The sequence below is a fragment of the Siniperca chuatsi genome, linkage group LG9 (assembly GCF_020085105.1).
Source record: "Siniperca chuatsi isolate FFG_IHB_CAS linkage group LG9, ASM2008510v1, whole genome shotgun sequence".
In the NCBI taxonomy this organism is placed as follows: Eukaryota; Metazoa; Chordata; class Actinopteri; order Centrarchiformes; family Sinipercidae; genus Siniperca; species Siniperca chuatsi.
In genome coordinates, this window is record NC_058050.1 from 11,549,128 (window position 1) to 11,568,907 (window position 19,780).

The following is a 19,780-nucleotide window of genomic DNA, read 5'->3' on the forward strand; positions in this document are numbered from 1 at the left end:
GTCAAGTTAGCATCACAGCTAATAACCGCTACTTCCGGCTTTTTTATTTTTCAAAATAAAGTATTTCCCTAGAGGCCTTCATAGCAATCTTTTTTACATAATGTCATGATTTAGAATGTGAAATATTGTGAACCAAAATATAAAAAAGGATTACATTTAATTAATAAAGCACACAATAATAAACTTACATTTTGAAATTGAGTTTTTTTTCTCTATAGAAGTTGAGTTTAATACAACAGATGCCAATATAGCAGTATGCTACAATAAGCCTTTGTTCATTGAATACATTTTGACTTGTCATACTAGGAAAAGCACGGGTGTTACTAATAACATTAACAATGGCTCCGTTCCATTCAAGTGTACCAGTAAGTCATGACAGTGTGACAGTGAGCAGGTGTGCACGATACCAGGACCCTGAAACTGAAGCAATTAAATGCAATTATTCCGCCATCATTCATTTTATTATTTGCACCTGTGCTTTTCCTACAAAACTTCTTCTTATTGAAAAAGGCTGGATTACCTACTAGGAAAACAGGCAACTGGCCCGGAGCCCCAGATCCTAAGGGGGTCCAAGGCTCCAGGCTCGCTGTGTGACAATTAGTTTGATTTCAAATGTGTTTGGCAATACTATGCCATTAAAGCACAACATAATTAGAATCAGAATCAACTTCAACGGTCAAGTATGTTGACACATACAATGCATTTTACTCTGGTTCTCAAAGATGCAAAGAATGATAGAATAAATATTGTGTGAATAAAAATTAACTCTATACACAGAAGTGGTTTTGAGTGCATATATCAGAATCAGAATCAGAATCTGAATTACTTGATTGATCCCCGTGGGGAAACTCTTTTGCTACAGCATCTCACTATCACGTCAATGCACACAGGAATAGAAGTACTATGCAAAAAACAAAAAACAAAAAAAAATAAAACTAAAAAAAAAATATATATATATATATATATAATACACTATAATACAGGTCAGAAAATAAATTAAGTGCCAAGTGGGTATAAGTATAAAATAAAATAAGTGTGAAGTACAAAGTGGGTTAACCGGTTGATGATAATAATACGGTATATGGTAATAGTGCATGAACTGCCAAGTTAAGTGTAGATTATTAAGATTATAATGAGACGCAGTATATTGCACAGAGGTATGAATAAATATCAATATCAATAAATAGGGAATTTTAAACTGAAAAGAGTATATTGCACAGGAGTATTACACAGAATATTGCACAATTATGTCAAGTATTGCAGAGATGTAATGATCAATGTCCAGTTTAGTGACTTAAGGTCATACAGACTGACACTTAGAGGGAGGAGTTAAAGAGTTTGATGGCCACAGGCAGGAATGACTTCCTGTGGCGCTCTGTGGTGTGTTTTGGGGGGATGAGTCTTCAGCTGAAGGTGCTTCTTTGCTTGACCAGCACATCATGGAGTGGGTGGGAGACACTGTCCAAGATGGCATGTAGTTTGGCCAGCATCCTCCTCTCTGACACCACCGCCAGAGAGTCCAGCTCCGACACCACAATGTCACTGGCCTTACGGATCAGTTTGTTGAGTCTGTTAGCGTCAGCTACCCTCAGCCTGCTGCCCCAGCATGCAACAGCATACGGGATAGCACTGGCCACCACAGACTCATAAAACATCCTCAGCATTGTCCGGCAGATGTTGAAGGACCTCAGCCTCCTCAGAAAATAGAGGCGGCTCTGGCCCTTCCTGTAGACAGCTTGAGTGTTCTTAGCCCTGTCCAGTTTATTGTCCATGTGTACTCCCAGGTACTTGTACTCCTCTACAATGTCCACACTGACCCCCTGGATGGAAACCAGGGTCACTGGTGCCTTGGCCCTTCGTAGCTCTACAACGAGCTCCTTAGACTTTGTCACATTGAGCTGCAGATGGTTCTGCTCACACCATGAGACAAAGTTCCCCACCACAGCCCTGTACTTAGTCTCATCACCACCGCTGATACATCCCACCACAGCAGAGTCATCAGAAAACTTCTGAAGGTGGCAGTACTCTGTGTGGTAGCTGAAGTCTGTAGTGTAGATGGTGAAGAGGAAGGGAGAGAGGACAGTCCTGAGGGGCCCCAGTGTTGCTGACCACGCTGTCTGACACACGCACATGCTGTATATTGTGAATATGTTTACAGTATATACACTATGAGAATGAAAGGATATTATGTACACGCTATTGCACAATGTTTATTACACTATAACACATATACATGTGTATATACAGTATATGCTTTATTACTGCAGTGTTTTTTCACAGGACTTGTTTTTATACCTCTCATGGCTGATGTTCATGTCATTTAGTATGACATGTCTGGCTGTTTGGGGGGAGAAAGCACAAAACTACGGGAGAGAGAAGATGTCGAGTTAGTAACATGCATTAATAAGATAAAAATGCATGCAGATGGAGAGGGAGAGGAGGAGAGAGGAGCTCAGTGCATCATGGGAAGTCTCCTGGCAGTCTAGGCCTATAGCAGCATTACTAAGGGATGGTTCAGGACTCACCCAAGCCAGCCCTAACTATAAGCTTTATCAAAGAAGAAAGCCTTAAGCCTACTCTTAAATGTGGAGATGGTGTCTGCCTCCTGAACCCAAACTGGGACCTGATTCCACAGGAGAGGAGCTTGATAACTGAAGGCTCTGGCTCCCATTCTACTTTTGGAGACTCTAGAAACCACAAGTAACCCTGCATCCTGGGAGCGCAGTGTTCTAGTTGGGTAATAAGGTATTATGAGCTCTTTAAGATATGATGGTGCCTGAGCATTAAGAGATTTATAGTTGAGTAGAAGGATTTTAAATTCTATTCTGGATTTTACAGGGAGCCAGTGCAGAGAAGCTAATATTGGCTAAATATGATCTCTTTTCCTAGTTCTTGTCAGTACATGTGCAACATTCTGGATCGACTTGAGAGTATTAAGGGACTCATTCAGGCAGCCTGATAATGAGGAATTGCAATAGTCCAACCTAGAAGTAACAAATGCATGGACCAGTTTTTCAGCATCATTTTGAAACAGGATGTGCCAGATTTTTGCAATGTTACGTAGGTGAAAGAAGGCAGTCCTTGAAGTTTGTTTCATGTGGGAGTTAAAGGATAAATCCTGATCAAAGATAACTCTGAGGTTCCTTACGGTGGTGCTGGAGGCCAGGGCAATACCATCTAGAGTAACTATATCTTTAGATAATGTGTCTCGGAGGTGTTTGGGGCCACGTACAATAACTTCAGTTTTGTCAGAGATTAAAATCAGAAAAATGCAGGTCATCCAGGTTTTTAAGTCCTTAAGGTATGCTTGAAGTTTAGCTAACTGATTAGTTTCATTCATTTCAGTTTCATTGAATGCATCTTGTGTAAAAGGAATGAAAAGTGATCCACAGTTTAGTCCATACTGACTTCTGCTGTGGTGACTGTGTGAAGAGTTTTGAAAAAGTGAACTCATATAGAGAAATGTGAAACAAACTGTAATGTGCGTTCTATCTAACAGGTCCTACACTACTGAGGAATGGAAGATAAAAAGCAGAAAAATATAATTAACATTAGCATTAACATACTCAACTAGCCTACTGTTTGCTGATGATAACGTCATAGATGTCATAGATTAGAAATTACCCAACCATACACAAAGTAATTATTATTAAATTAGATCCACCTCAACCAGCTACAACATAGAAATACTACTTAAACATTAATGCATTAGTAACAATAATACAGTAATAGAATGTAAAGGATATATATATATGGAGTATGAAATGGGGAATTTTTACATTGCGGTATTGTCACTTTTACTTACGTAAAGGATGTGAATACTTCTTCCACCACATTAGATAGATAGATAGATAGATAGATAGATAGATAGATAGATAGATAGATAGATAGATAGATAGATAGATAGATAGATAGATAGATAGATAGATAGATAGATAGATAGATAGATAGATAGATAGATGTCCAGCAGTCGGCGGTGTTTCTATTCTAAGTCTGTGACTGTGGCTCGTCTGGTCTGCGGCTGCGCACCAAGTAATTCGACCCTCAAACCCGGATGTAACCAACGCCTAACCTGTCTGAAGAAAAACGGTGAGTAGAGTTAGAAAAACAGTCTGAAATAACTATTTGTGGTTAATTACACTATGGGACACATGTAGGAAAGTCCACTTGACAATATTAAGTTTCTACCGAGAAGAAACGCTTGTTCATTGGTTTTATAAATTAGCGGAGTGTTAAAGTTTCCTAGCCATCAAGCTCAGTTTAGTGTTGGCTAAAATCAATCTGGTTAAAGAAGTTGTCACAATTGTCAGTTATCACCGCTGGCTGTGCGATTATTTCCCCGTGTTTGTCGTTATAGATTGAGCTGTTGCTAGTTTAGTAAGTAAGCTAACTGAGGCAACAATGTTCATTTTCTCACTTTATCAATTTGAGCGAATATAATCACTTAACGTGAATAACTAAGTTACAATCAGGCTCAGGTTTAGCTAACTGCTCGTTTTATGTTGGTTATAGCTTATAAATATCAAGTTTCAGCAGTTTTCAGCCCTCGGTTTATCCGATGAACTGCTTATTTAGCGGAAGTGTTGGGGAGTATCCGCTTCTAAATTACATTGTGCTAATAGGCCGTCGTTTTTTTTCTTTTCTTCCTTTAACATCTCTGGTATGTAACCTATACGCAAGTGATTAACTGTCATCAATAATCTTTAGCACGCACATGTAATGACAAGCATAGTACGACGGACGTGAAGATTTTAATCCTTAATCCTTCCACCGTTGTTATTTCTCAGTCAGTGAGATCTTTACTTACCATCCAAAATACCATAAAATGGAAATACATAAAATCAAGCGAGAGTACCTCAAAACTGTATAAGGCGGCTGACAGGTGTTTCTATTATTTTGTTCACCCCGTTCATATCAATGAGGGTAGGCTTAATAATAGAAACACCTCTCTGTATAATACAGTTCAACAGCACCACAAGCTGCATCCTCAAAAATGATCAGAAAGTTGAATCAACACCTGTCTAAAACAGTTTCAACAAAAACTGAACATTGTAACCTTCATGAAGGTAGCGTTTATTGTAGGACTGTTGTATTAGACTGCATTAGTTTTAGCAAGGTGTACCTAATAAACTGGCAACTGAATGTAAGATCATAATGTGTTATGTATGTAAATTCTTAAACTGAAATACACTTAGTAACTAACTGTCAAACAAATGCAGTGGATTAAAAAATGAGCTAATTTTAAGTACTTCAAATATTATATATATACCACATTGTTAAGGTGTTTCATTAGTGCGCATGCCCCAACGTGCATGCTGCCTGTTGCCTTAGCTCTAAAGAGTTTCCCCTCGGGGATCAATAAAGTATTTCTGATTCTGATTTCTGATCTGATACAAAAATTCTACACTGAGTAAAACAGTACGTAAGTGTTATTAGCAAAAACATGCTTAAAGTGTCAAAAGTAAAAGCACTCAGTGCAAAAAATGGCCCTGGTGAGTGTAATAGTACTATGTATTATATGTTTTGATTATCAATACTGATTTTAACTATTTCAAATTTGTATAAATGCATCATACTTTATAAAGTTATCATGTTTTAAATGTAAAATCTCAGTCTGCTATGTCTTCCGGGATAAATTTAGTGGAGTAAAAGTACTCTTTAGGCAGTAGAACCGGCCCTTTCAGAGTGGTATATTACATGATTGGATTATCATTACTGATGCATCAGGTGTAAGCAGCATTTTAATGTTGTAGCTGGTCAAGTTAGAGCTGATTTTAACTAGTAACCAACTAGTACCTATATCTGTCAAATAAACGTGGAGGAGTAAAAAGTACAATATTTCCCCCCCTGTAAAGCAACAAAACATGAATACTCAACAACAGGACAAGTATGTCAAAACTGTAAAACCTGCTTCTTGATCCTTGTGGAGATAATATTTAGACTTCTTGTATATTACTTCCTCTCTCAGTGTCTGACTAACTGTCTGACACTCTTGTGATGTTTCCTATTTTCTCTTTACCCCTGTAGATGCAGACTATAAAATGTGTAGTGGTAGGGGACGGTGCAGTAGGAAAGACCTGCTTACTGATCTCCTACACAACCAACAAGTTCCCCTCAGAATATGTACCTACGGTAAGAAGATTTAATAAAAGCTGAGTCGTGTTAAAGAGTACTGTATGTCGTAAACACATTGACTTAGAAACACCCTTTTAATACTTCTTCATGGCTGAAATACAATGCAATCAAACATGCTGCCTTTTAATCATTTGTCTTTTTTTGTGTGCTCAAAGGTTTTTGACAATTATGCAGTGACAGTGATGATTGGAGGAGAGCCCTATACACTTGGCCTATTTGACACAGCAGGTAACATAACATGTCTTCCAAAGTCTCCCTTTTTCTCTCTTATTTCTGTCACTCTATAACAAATAGAAAAACTTCCCTGTTTCTCTTGTGATCGTTGTTCTCAGGTCAGGAGGATTATGACAGGCTGCGTCCTCTCAGCTATCCACAGACAGATGTTTTCCTCGTATGTTTCTCTGTCGTCTCCCCCTCATCATTTGAAAATGTCAAAGAGAAGGTCAGTTTTTAAATCGTTTTTTTTTCACTGATTGGGGAAAAACATGACCTTGACTCTTGTTGTTAAATGTATCTCAGGTGCTGGTTTGCAGAATTTGTTTGACAGACATGTAGGATTAAGATTATTGTCATTAATGGTTAATCAGCAGATTATTTTCTCGATTAATCGTTAGGTATATAAAATGTTCAGCTCTACAGACACGACAAGGTCTGCATGACGGAGGATTGTGTACATTTTTTTGATACTATAGCAGAAACGTTATGGTACTGATCCTAAAAAGATCATTTTTATGATTCCTGACATTGAAAAGTATAAATTATTTTCAACAAAAACTTTTTTTCATTTACAGAAGCCAAAGTTCTCAAATATGAACTGTTGTCTAAATAAAATTGTCTGAAATTGGCAAAATGTTGATTTAAATCAGGAATTCTCTGATCAAAGAATAAGTAAACAAGAATGTGAATCTGACCAGACATTCAATGCCAGCTTTCAGACAGTTTTCAATACTCAGAGCAACAAACACATTTTGTTCGGTACCAAAAAAAGTATTGCGGTCTTAGACATGACCGGCAAGGAAGAAAATGTGGATTTAATCTTTACATCTTTTTTTCCCCCCAGTGGGTTCCTGAGATTTCTCACCACTGCCCACGCACACCCTTCCTGTTAGTGGGTACACAGATGGACCTGCGGGAAGACAGCAACACGGTTGAGAAGCTGGCAAAGAACAAACAGCGCCCCCTATATCCTGAGAGCGGAGAGAAGCTGGCTCGTGAGCTCAAGGCTGTCAAATACGTGGAGTGCTCTGCTCTGACACAGGTATGGGGCACCAAAACTGAAAGAAACATGATATTTGTTAAATTAGGCAATAATAGCTGACAGTATTCTAATTTTCGCTCTCTGTCTTTGTTTTCTGTTCTTTTCAACCAGCGAGGGCTTAAGAACGTGTTTGACGAGGCCATCCTTGCAGCCTTGGAGCCTCCTGAGACCAAAACCAAGAGAAAGTGCATTCTGCTATAGATGAACAACAACAGTGAGAGATGTGACGGTGTAAGAAATAGGTGGGGTGAATCAAAACATCAGAAAGATCAATGGCCATTATGAAAAAAAGGACAAAACAAAAGGCGAAGGGAGGTACAGTGCCATTGAGACTTATTCTAATACACGTGTACACTGATTGTGCCTTCAAAATAAACTTTGAAAGAGGCTGAGGGAGCAAACCTTCAGCATGCAGTAAGTGTCACCTATCTCCTTTTCTGAAAGCTTTTAAAATTGCAGTGTTCTCTCTACAAATATTCAGGTGGGGCAGGCCCCCCCTGCCTGTCACTGTTGCTCCATTTAAAAAAACAAAAAAAACAAAAACAAAGATTCTTTTATCTAGTTGCCTTTGGCCTCCTCTGTGTTTTACTTATTGTGACCTCTATGGGCTTTTAAACCCAGTGTAAGGAATATAAATGGGGAAACACTTTTAACATTAAGTTTTTTAGTGAACTTTAATTAGTACATTTAAAGGGGCAACTTAATGTTAAGTGGTACTCTATTTACTTTCTTTTCTGACCCTTTTGGATTGAATAATGAAAGCACAATTCATTCATATTGTCACTCCAAACAAAGGTAAATGTCCGTAATAGTTACTTTCTTCCAATCCATTCCTTCTAGGGAGGCCAAGTGCATTTTCACCAATTTCCCTTCTACAGTTGACTTATGAATTTCTATTTTATTCTTCTTTTGTGTATATTGTATTAATTCTGTGCCTCTGTTTTGGGATTTTGTTTTTAGCAGTTATTCATTTTGAAACTTGAGTTTTTATTTTATCAAGATCTTTTTTTATTGCTAGACTACCAACTTTGATCAATTGATAATATAACAAATTAAGATGTAATATTTTGAATACATCTTAATCTTGATAGAGATTGAGATGTTAAACTTTTGCTAGTCAATTTTTGGGTGTTTGTAATCACAGGATATTTTTAATAAAATGGTTTCATGACATGTAAAGTAGCCATTGTTTTGTATGTTTGAAGGAGAATGTTGCATGCACAAAAATATGAAAAGACATGGTTTTGTGTGGAGTTTTTCTTATGAACAAACAGCTATGTTTACTTTCAGTGTTTCTCACTAAAATATTGTGTGTATCCTTGAGACCTGACATGTGTTACATGCATTTCGTTCTTCATAAAACAAAGCCAATCTTTGAATATTTTGAAACTTTATTTTGCATTATTTACATCAGCTAGCAGTCTTCTTCCCCTCCTTTTGCTGGTGCATGGCAAGGTTTTTGGCATGTCACTGCACCAACAGTCAATCTGTGTTTTACGGCTTGCATGCACAACACACTTGCTTTACCACCCTATACAGTTGGCAGGAATGTGTATCACCCAAGTGGAAAAGAAAAAACACATAAATGTAATCCAAAAACCTGCATAAATGTAAAAGAAACAGCCCATAAATGTCTCCAAACTATGTTTGCTCATGAGCAACCTGGAAAAGCAGCCTTAAAACAGGCACCCGATCATCAAAACATTGCTCCACAGTGCCTCTAGTGGTCAAAAACTCCACAGGGTACCTTTAACTTCGCAGCTAACCTATGTGCCTTAGTCAGGGATTTCAAGTGTGACAATATCTTATACATGTCTGGTCAATAAGAAACTCAAGAAACACATATTTTGGATAAAACTACTGTATTTATTAGATTTCTTTGAACAGACCTAAAAGCACTGCTTGTGCAGAAACATACAGAAGAGTTTCACACGAAGGTGAGGGACAAAACACAAGACAGACACTGAAGTAAGTAAAAGTTATTGCTATTTAAGATGTCACTACTGGAGGCTGAAGTGAAGCCAAGACACAGATATATAAATAAATAAACCAGAATAGAGAAGAAGACATAAATACAGTAAATGTTCAAAGACCTGTTAGTCTATGACACAACACGAATAGTTTGCATAAAATAAAAATAGTGCTGCAATGGTTCCCTGTTAGTTCTGGTTAAGTTCAGCTTTAAAAGCTTTGTCAGTTCAATGTGAGATTAACTGTTGAGTGTGTCCGCCTCGAAGGTGATTTTTGTTTGTACCTTACGTACTGTTGATGCTTTGTCTTTGTTTTTACATGTACTCTAACTTTGCAGCGTTTACAACAGAATCCTCAAACTTAACTCTGGCCTCACCGCTTCAGTCAAGAATTAGTTAAATTAAGACTGCGTTTGGCCTGAATTTAAGATAATTTGGTGCTAAAGGTGTGAATTAAAAACTGTTATTGTCTAAGTAGTCCTTATCCCATCTTGTGTTCACAAGTGTCTGTCTAGTGGTTTGTTCAGGTCTTTCTGCGCAGGGGGTTTGGTCTTGTTTGGCCCCTCTTAGACTCTGCAGGTGTGAATGGTGACTGTGTTCTTGCACTGCTGGCAGCGGACTGAGCAGCACCAGGAAAACTTGCAAGAGCAGCGCTGCACCACCTCAGCCCGGCCTGCTCTGTAGCCCGGCCCGCAGCACACCAGCTCGCAGCCATCTGGTGCCAGCCGAGAGGTTCCTGGGTTTTTTTAGAAGAGAGCAACGTCATTTTTCTGTAATTGTTTTGAATGATAAATTGGATTATCTGGATTGTTATCCTGTGAGATCTTACCGTTACATCTCCTACCAGCAGTCCCAGGGATACCGTTGTCAGGGTCGAGATGGCAGAAATCTGGGGAGGGTGCAAGGTACACAAGGTCTCTGGCAGCAGGGGGTTTGACCTGCAGGTCACGGGGGAGCAGGGCTGTCCTGGATCCTATACGAGTCAGGCGAACCTAAGAGGAGGATGACGTTGAGAGAGCTAGACAGACTGGGAACTCAGATGAGTTTGTGTTAAGTATCTGCTTCAATTTATGTGACTTCTTCACGTGTTCACCAACTGAGCTGAAAGAAGCACAAGGCATATTCCAATACCTCTGTGGCTCCATCAAAGCGTTCCTTAAGCACAACGCCGACGCGCCTGAATGGAGGCATAACCTTCCAGCAGGTCCTCAACTCACAGGAGCCAGAGACGCCATGACACTTGCACTCCACCTGCATGTTGTGAAGGATGGCCTGAGGATGAGAAGGTAGTGAATGTAAGGAGAGCAGATTGTCAGTGAATCTCACAGACAAAGTTAGAAATTATGTGAGATGTTGTTAAAGAGTGCGACCACCAACCTTTCGACCAGCCTCGTTGTTATGGAGGTTCATGAGTGGTCGCCCTGCTGACAGCCCCTTGGCTTTTTCTGGTTCATCCACAAATGTTTGGGAGAAAGCCACACCGTAGGACAGGTTGTCACTGCACCCTGACCACTGGAAACCTGTGGTGTGACAGAGAGACAGTACTGTGGATTATTACACAGTACCCTTGAAACAATTGCACATTTTAATTTAAAGCTGAGAAAGATGGCTGTTAGATGATAAACCCACAAGGGAGAAGCAGCTGCTACACTGCTGTCTGTGGTTTCAGTGCTTCATACATACTGCACTCATGGCCACAATCTAATCAGCAATGTCACATCACAGCTGATGGGAAAATACCTGCTGTGACATCACTGCCTGGGACATTAGTGCTTCATACTTGAATGTTTTAACCCACAGAAAACAGTGCAGCAGCAGTTTTTATGCATGTGTGGATTCACCCGTTCCATTTTCATGCAATGAAATCCAAGCTCACCCTCGGGGCTGACCCCCCTGACCTTCCTGTCACAGCCACACCTCTCCAACTCCCCGCGGGTGCAGGCTCGGGTCACAGCCACTGCCACGGCCGCTGAGGACAAAGCATGCACAAAGGCCGCCTCACGAGTCCCTGAATCCAAAATAGAGCACACGATAGAGGAATTCTGACTTTGAATGGCAAATGCGAGTTGCCCAGTGTATGGATTTATCAGGAGGTAATTCTCCATTACCCCTTTTTTAATATGAGTATACCTTGGTTCATGACTCTGCCAAATACATTGATCCCACGTGGGGTGGTGGAACAGTTCCAGCGACGATTCCTGAACTGGTGCTGGCACTGAGTTAGACAGTGATATGCATAGCAGTTAGAAAGGGGGCTCTTGTTTAAAAAACATAACACACACACACACACACTGATGATGCTGATAACGATAGCATTATGAAATTAGTGGGTGTTCTGAGGCAAATAGTCATTAACCAGGGACTTCATGCCCTCTGACCATACCTCCTCTATGACCATCTCGGCTGCCTTGCGTACGGACTCCATGACCTCCCCTCGCGCCCTGCACACCCCCACCTGCCCTGGGGTCAGCCCCCTCAGCCGCGCACATGGGGCAGCACCGGACACGGGCCTGGAGCGAGGCAGCCTCGCCAGGGAGCTGGGACACAAAAGGTGGGGAGTGGTAGAATGGCTCAGGTTTGGAAAGGGAACTTAATGGGCAAGGGGGCAAAAAGAGAAAAGGAGAGGGAGTGAGAGAGGAAGAGCACATGAAGAAGAGAAAAGAGGGTACAAAAAGGATGAAGATGTAACGACCGGGGAGAATTTTAGAGAGGATGGAAACAAGGGGAAGACCAGGCAAAGAAGACAGAGAAGGCACAGTGAAGGCAGAGAGAAAGAAAAGAGAAAAGGTCACCAGGATTGAGACAAAGAAAGAGAGGGGAGCGACTGAAAGAGATTTAGAGACATGTCACCATCTTTTAAAAGTTATAGCATGACAAACAAACTCCCTCTTTCTCTTCCTCTCTCGCACGCTAGACTTACAGCCAGTTTGTTGCCATGGTGGGGTGGGTTGCCCATAGCAACAGGAGGAGGAGTGGTGCCGTGAGATTGACAGTGGAGACAGTTGGCATCAGACTGTCTGTCTGTCTGTCCGTCTCCGTGTCCGTCCGTCTCTGTCCGTCAGGCTGGGTCTTTGGACAGCACGCTGCCCGTCTCTACGGTCGAAGTGATCTGTCTGTCTGTTGTGGTGTTGGTTTATGTTTCTGGTCCGGAGTCTGGGGATGATCCCCGCATATCTGTTGAAATGTCAACAGGTCAGAGACAAAAACACAGCTGGAGCAGTTAATCATCTTTTTTTTTTTTTTACGGAAACTTCAAATAAACAACAAGTTCATTCACTTATATTTCAGTTTTAACCTTTATGTGATCATGCCGCTGCAGCTTTGGAAGCTGCAAATAATGAGACAACAAAACATTTACTAAGACTGTACACACAATTTGTTTTGCAGAAGTAACCCTGATTCTTACCAGTTCATAGTCCTGTGATATCCAGTTATCCTTCTTTTTGATATTGGGTTGATCAAATTGAAATTGAATCCCAATTTCAATCAATAAAGATGTTCATCAGTTTCTTCACTTGTGCTGTGAGTGACAGCAAAAGCATGCTAACAGGAATGTTTTACAAACTGCAAGCAAAACTCATCCTTTAGACACAAAAATAAGTCCACGTCCCAATTTAAATGAACATTAGTAGAATCTACCCCCCAGAAAACAAAACTTAAAATCCAGAAGTGCTAGTTAAATTCAATTTTTTTTTACGAAAAAGTGGAATAACATTGTGTCAGCAAGTGCGCAGTTTCGTTCCCAAGAAAACAAATGTGTCCATTCCAGGTTGAAACAGCAAGAATGAGTGAGAGCAGTGAGATGGGAGTGATGGGTTATAAAGGAGGTAGAGAATGAGGGTGGGGGAGAGAGGACAGGCGTGATCCAGGGTGTGGAGTGATGCCGAGAGAGGGGAGGAGGAAGCTTTGGGAAGGATGATAGTTGTACCACATAAGTATTAAGAGTGTAAGTATGCTTTCTATTGTGTTTGTTTGGCATGAGACCTAAGATCTGAGCCAGCACTGGAGATAATATCCTTTGAATGATTATCACAAAAAAAGTGTGTGTAAGTGTTTTTTTATCCATGCATGTGTGCTGGGAACACAAACTGAAGCCTTTTGTTTCCTCTATAGAAATACTCAGCAGGAATATTGATCCATCAGATGTCCCACAAAATCCTCCCACAAAAAACTATGACACAGCATTTCTGTTTCCACATATATGTATATGCATGTGAAAAAGTGTCTTACCTAATGTTTAATTTTCCCAAACTTTGTTGCTCATTTTACGAGTCCCTTCCACCCCTTCCTCTATCTCCCCCACATTTGCCCTCTTGTTCTCCCTCTCTCCCACTCCCTATATTGTCTTAGAAGAAGGGGTGACATTTAGACAAGGGGAAGAAAACACACTGCCGACAAATATTGAAACTGAGGCAAATAAATCACGAGGTAGGAGGGAAAGGAGGGCATAAGGAGAGAGCGGATGGGTGTTACAGTGGGGTTAGGAAAAGCAGTATAAAATAACAAAGCGGGTTTGTGACATGAGAAAAAAAGTGAATGACATGTGGATTTGATAGCTGAGAGGGGAACCTAAAATACTCTAAACAATGTTTTATTAATTTATGCTAGCACTGAGGAAAACGCTGCATATCATATATTAAATAAACTATATTGCATACATTTTTATTTACTGCAAGCCATTTTTTAGTTGTTCAAGTGAAGTGCACTTTTTTAGAGTTTATTTTGTAGTTTTCCCTCCTTTTGTCTCTTTCTGTTTAGCCAGTGATGTAACGTTACAGAGAATCTCTCACACGTCTCATAGTATAATAGTACTATAATAGTATATGACAATGCTGGAAGTTCACAATACATTATATAATTTTATCTGTAGATAAAAAAAAAGCGTTGTAGCCCTACTTTCAATTTTTGTAAATTTGTGTGTCTTTTAGCTGTAGGAGCTGTAAAAGAGCATTATGTCTCTTTTATTCCATACAGGATATGACACAACCAGAATTTTGTGAGGACGATGTAAACTCTTTATTTTCATCCTAATTTATGCAACCTAATTTAAGTGGTTCTTCATTGTGGAATATAATACCTTTGAGGGCTACCATGTCAAACTGTGTAACAGTTATATAAATTGTAAAACCTTAATTTCATGCCTTTTTAGGCTGATTATCCCGGCCTCTGCTAAACTAGGCTAGTTAGCTTTTAGCGAGCTAGTTTATCTGGTCTTACTTTTTTCTCCATTATGATATGTATAACAAACTAAGTTACTAAGCTGTTGAAACATCCATCCATCCATTTTCTACCGCTTGGTCCCGTTAGGGGTCGCGGGTGACTGGAGCCTATCCCAGTGACTTTGGGCCTTATGCAGGGTACACCCTGGACAGTGGCCAACTCGTCGCAGGGCTAACACAGACACAGACAAGGACAGACAACCATTCACTCTCACATTCATTCAATACGGGCAATTTAGAGTTATCAATTAACCTACACATGCATGTCTTTGGACGGTGGGAGGAAGCCGGAGAACCACGGTAACACGGGGGAGGACATGCAGACTCCACCCAGAGAGATTGTGTGACGTTGGTCTGGTCCGGGAATCGAACCCACGATCTCCTTATTGGGAGGCAGGAGCTTTAGCCACTCTGCTGTTGAAACATCAAAAATAATTTTTCAATTACATGAGACAGGTAGGACAAAGTGGGTAGCTTTAGCTTTAAGGCTAGCTGTGGCAATGGCCATCTTACCAGCAAGCTTTAACTAGCCAGAGGGCATTCACCGCAGTTTGGTTTTCACCAGACTTTTTTTTTTCTTTCACATTTTACATGTTTTGTTTTGTTTTTTAATTATGCATTTTATGGCATAATACTTTTTGACCTATGTTAGATTCTGGTCCTAACTCAATTTTGACCAAATTGTAGTCACTGCGTTTTGTTTTTTGTAGTTTTATGTTGTTTTATCTCTGGTTTTATTTTGTAGGTATTTATTTTTTATCTTCTGTCATCAGCGTTGGCAGATTAGGATGGGAGCACTGTGATGTCCTTAATTTTATGGATGAATAAATTGAACCTTGAAGACATTTCTTTTTAATCCCAGAGGCAGTAATAAAGGTTGTGCTACAGCCTCGTCACACCTGATGAAACTTATTTACTGCTCTTAAGGGCTCATTTGTTGAATCAGATGAGTCAGTGCAGCACTGGAACCAAACATTTGCAGACTCTGTTGCAGTCCCTGTCCAGGATTTGGTGGGCCATTTACCTGAACCCTCTGACACCCATGTCCTGAGTAAATGGTCACCCCATCCACACACCCTCTCTCTCTTACACACACACACACACACACACACACACTTTCCTCTGTCTATATCTGCAAAGACAGGTTTCTTGTAGGCCCCCTTCCCTCCTTTTTTGTCCTGCTCATGTCGTATTCCTCTTTTGTGTCCCCTGTTTCTCCAAGTGACGTCTTCCGCTGTCTCCCACAGCAACACCATGGTGATGAGCTGGCCACTGTCATGTCCGGCGCCTCTGTTATGCTCATCCCTTCACCCCTCTCTCGTAAATAACTTGCCCTGTTTTTTTTTTATCTTTATCTTTCCCCCATTTTGTGGACATTTTATCATGCTGAAATGGTCCAGTACTGATTGACTGTAGCCAGGTTGCAGAGCCTAAAGAGATGCTTGTTAAAACTTCAGCATGACATATACGTTGAGATGACTTGCATTCCCTTCCGATTATAGTGGGAGGCAGCAGCAGACTTTGAGAGACTCTGCAATGAGATGGAGCAACTCTTAACTGATCTTACTTTGTCCACTGATGCTTACAATGGGATGGATGATGGGCTTCATTCAGAGATGGTCGCCTCAGGGTGACTCTGGACTTCATGAACATGAAGAACATCCGCCCAAGGTCATTATGAGATAGAAATGTGACCCATCACCTTTTGGTCTCTCCTCCATTCGCTTTGTTACTTCTCTGCACTTGAGGGCTACCTGCCTCAGCAGTCTGAGTGCAGATAATCATAGCAGGCAGGAACATGACTGCTGTGCATGAGCACGCTCACATTGCTCAGGCATCTCTGCCAACAAAGAGCTGAATGCACTGCTGTGTATGAATGTGTGTGGAGCGTGTGCATGAATATTATGGGATGGCGGGCGGTGGTGTTGTCAGGCAGGGAAGTGGGGGTGGCAGAGTGGGCGGTGAGCTGTGTGCACATAAGGGGGGAGGGGGCAGAGGGAATGGACGACCCATGAATATTATGGAATGATGGTGGTGTTTGGGGTGGGGGGGTGCAGTGCGTGTGAGGTGGCAAGATAGTTGTGCATATAGGACAGAGGGAGTAGGAGGAGGTGTTGGTGACGGCGTTGCACGTGAGTGCATGTGCACGCGCACACATGCATGTGTAAGGGGCATTCAAGCGATAGTAACAGACAACGGCCAGACATAGGCCTTTGTTGCTATGCGATCTGCATGTACTGTACGGTGGGGAATATTGCAGAGTGGCCATAGTAGTAGAGGAAGCAGTGGAAGACCTCTGGGCTCACATTTTGACTGTTCCTGCCCTATTCTCTCACCATATATACTGAACCCAACGTGCAGAATCAGAATCAGGTTTATTGCCATGTAGGTTTTCACATACAAGGAATTTGCGTTGGTATATTTGTGCATAACAATAAACATAGTAAGTAGAAAATACTTATATATTGTGCAATAATATAATAACATAATATTGACAATACTATCTCTGATAAGACAGAAATCTTTGTTACTATGAACCAGAGAAGACCAGAATTAATGCAGATTATGTAGGAAATATTGTTTTCAGTTTTCACAGTCTATAAATGCATTTCTGGCTTTCAGGGAAGTCAAAAGTTACTGATCACTTCCCTGTTTAATAGTGAATAAATTAATAAGATTGTTGCTACTGTAAACTATTTTATCATCTAAAAATGAAAGCACATCTTTAAAAACTAAGATACCCATTTAAAATGTAGGAAACCTGTTTATAAAATGATGCACAAGACATCTAACTGAAAAAATGGTGCCACCATGAAACACATGGAGTCTTGGGTTTTAATTTTTCACGCAGTGTAAACATCATAAAGCTTCAATAAAGAGCTGGAACAGATGATATGGAATATACTGACAGACAGTGTGGGATGAGATCATTTAACTACCTAAAAAGCTATTCAAGGGAAACCAAATGAAAAAAAAATGTATGTTAAAGGGTTAATTCCTCATAACACTTTTTTTTGGAAAAAGAAAATTCTGATAGCATCCAAAATATGTGTGTGTAGGCAAATTCCTGTGTGTGTGGGTGTGAGAAAAGAATGTGGTGTTCATACTGCCACATTATTGTACATGCCCAAATCAGATTCAGTGTGATTAAGAAGTGCAATTCAAAGAGGTATAAATTACTGAATGCAATATATCAGTAAGTCTGTATGCAGCATGATTAGACTAACGTGTGGCCTTCAAGTGCTCCTTATGGCTCTTATTTGAGTTCAAACCTTTCAAATAAGACTTGTTGAACATTCAAGGGCTTTCACTTTTTTGGCCATTTTTAGTTAAAAAAAAAGGTTTTAGAAATCAAGCAGCATTTAGCTACAATGTGCTGCAGCACCAGAAACAAGTGTAGAAATATATATATAAATAAATAAATAAATAAATATATATATATATATATATATATATATATATATATATATATATATATATATATATATATATAATATATGACACTTTTTTCTTACATTATTTGCCATCTGTTGACATGGCTTCTATGTCACATCTTGGCAATTCGGTACCATAGAAAAACTATTTTATCCCAGTCACGTTTACTGGGCCTCTAATGTGCAGCAGCTCGAGTCTTATTTACGGCACTCCAGAACTTAAAGGCAGCATTTTGTGTGTTTATGAATACATTTTAGCCCTTTAGTTAACTTTAGAAAACTGTCCTCAGAGAGCCAATTTGTGTTACAGCACAAAGTACAGGTAGACGCAGGGACACGTCACAAAAACTACATAGAACAAATATAAAACAACAACAGCAATAACAACAACAACACACTCCATCAGCCATCCCAGCATCCTCGGTCAAGGCAATTCAAATCATGAATAAATAATTATACATGAAGGACCATGGATGCTCAGATCACGGATGTGAGACAGATGTGGTGCAGTCAAGCTGTAATAACAACACTGTGACAGAAGGCCTCAGCCTCCTTCAGGGGTGCTGAGCAGGGTTGTAAGCATCATTGTTATATTTATATCCAAATCTGATTCAGTGTGATAAAGAAGTGCAATTCAGAGAGGGGAAAATAAGTGTGCCTCTCTCACAGTGTATCAATGATTAGACTCATGTGGCCATCAAGTGCTTATTTCGACTTGTTGCACATTAATTTACTTTGAAATGGTGATATGAACGAAACAGACCCTGCTGAGCCAAAATGGCCATTTAGTGGCCACTTTTATTCACTTTTCAAAAGATTTTAGAAATTAAGCAGCACAAAGCTACAATGTGCTTCAGCACCAGGACTAAGCGGAGAAATGTGCAGCTGCAGCAGGCCTGTAATGGATGTTTTAGTTAATGTTTTTGGCACGTTTTCTTTTGTACATTATAATTGCCATCTGTAGTTGATGTGGTGTCTATGTGCTCAGATCCTTGAATGTCACATCTTGATAATTCTAGTATCACCTTTCACTTTTATAGTCATATTTACTGTTTTGACGGGTCTCTGATCTGCTGCTGCACTACAAAAACAGAACTTGAAGGCAAGATGTTGTGTGTTTTATGAATCAATTTACTCACCTTTGACCTGCATTCCACAACATCAGACCAAGACACTGGTATGATGTACACCTGCCGTTACATTTGTGGACTTGAACGCCTGTTGGCCTTTGTTGCACTTGACCATACCTTGATGGTCAGATCAAAATCTTCTTGGCCAATGAGACCGATGTGATGCAGTCTAGCAGTAATAACAATACTGTGACAGGAGGCCTCAGCCTCCTTCAGGGGTGCTGAGCAGGGTTGTGGGCATCATCAAAGTATCTGACACACATCCAGTTCTGTTACACCACCAAGCTCAACAGGACTGTTTGACCTGCACACAGCACGTGTTGGCATATCGTCTACCTGTGTGTGGATCACGCTGGAACAAAAGTGAACGCTCTTTGACTTCTTGACAGTCATGCTCACACCCAGGTGGATGCTCAGTGAGTATTATGGTCTGTCACCAGTGGACTTGAGCTCCCTTGGAGACCATGTGACTGGTATTTTTTTCTTTCTTGTCTTTTTAGGAGTTGTATATTATGGGATGTATGCTGCTACTGCTGGAGTATTATGGTCTGTAGCTGCAGGGAGGGGGTGTCACCATGACAACGTGGTTGCTAAGGGGGCTGGGACTACTAGTGGAAGTGGGAAGGAGGAGTGT

General features: G+C 40.4%; 2 protein-coding genes across 3 annotated transcripts; one reads left to right on the forward strand and one right to left on the reverse strand.

Moving 5' to 3' along the window:
• The first annotated feature begins 3,940 nt into the window (after positions 1-3,940).
• Positions 3,941-8,772, forward strand: cdc42l (cell division cycle 42, like). The gene is made up of 6 exons (XM_044209144.1): positions 3,941-4,089; positions 6,028-6,132; positions 6,291-6,363; positions 6,468-6,577; positions 7,196-7,393; positions 7,505-8,772. Exons 2-6 carry the CDS (start codon positions 6,028-6,030, stop codon positions 7,592-7,594), a joined length of 576 nt encoding a protein of 191 aa, XP_044065079.1. The 5' UTR covers positions 3,941-4,089; the 3' UTR covers positions 7,595-8,772.
• On the reverse strand, positions 7,787-13,187 carry wnt4b (wingless-type MMTV integration site family, member 4b). Of its 2 annotated transcripts, none has more exons than XM_044209057.1 (9): positions 12,770-13,187; positions 12,284-12,537; positions 11,747-11,900; positions 11,494-11,578; positions 11,240-11,371; positions 10,741-10,883; positions 10,495-10,635; positions 10,193-10,355; positions 7,787-10,099 (listed from the first exon to the last, which is right to left on the reverse strand). In XM_044209057.1, the coding sequence occupies exons 2-9, from the start codon at positions 12,370-12,372 to the stop codon at positions 9,930-9,932; spliced, it is 1,077 nt and encodes a 358-aa protein (XP_044064992.1). In that variant the 5' UTR covers positions 12,373-12,537; positions 12,770-13,187; the 3' UTR covers positions 7,787-9,929. The 2 variants fall into 2 exon arrangements, with proteins under 2 accessions (XP_044064992.1, XP_044064993.1); XM_044209058.1 differs by having other exon boundaries at positions 11,747-11,952; positions 12,770-13,186.
• Between the last annotated feature and the right edge of the window lie 6,593 nt (positions 13,188-19,780).

Excerpts from the sequence above, each read along its gene's own strand:
- wnt4b (XM_044209057.1), bottom strand. The coding sequence starts at position 12,372 with ATGCCAACTGTCTCCACTGTCAATCTCACGGCACCACTCCTCCTCCTG. Across the intron at positions 10,356-10,494 it reads GCTTTGATGGAGCCACAGAG|GTTCGCCTGACTCGTATAGG; the intron begins GTATTGGAATAT and ends TCCTCCTCTTAG. Across the intron at positions 10,100-10,192 it reads TGCTGGTAGGAGATGTAACG|GAACCTCTCGGCTGGCACCA; the intron begins GTAAGATCTCAC and ends AAAAAAACCCAG.
- cdc42l (XM_044209144.1), top strand. The coding sequence starts at position 6,028 with ATGCAGACTATAAAATGTGTAGTGGTAGGGGACGGTGCAGTAGGAAAG. Across the intron at positions 6,578-7,195 it reads TTGAAAATGTCAAAGAGAAG|TGGGTTCCTGAGATTTCTCA; the intron begins GTCAGTTTTTAA and ends TTTTCCCCCCAG. Across the intron at positions 7,394-7,504 it reads AGTGCTCTGCTCTGACACAG|CGAGGGCTTAAGAACGTGTT; the intron begins GTATGGGGCACC and ends CTTTTCAACCAG.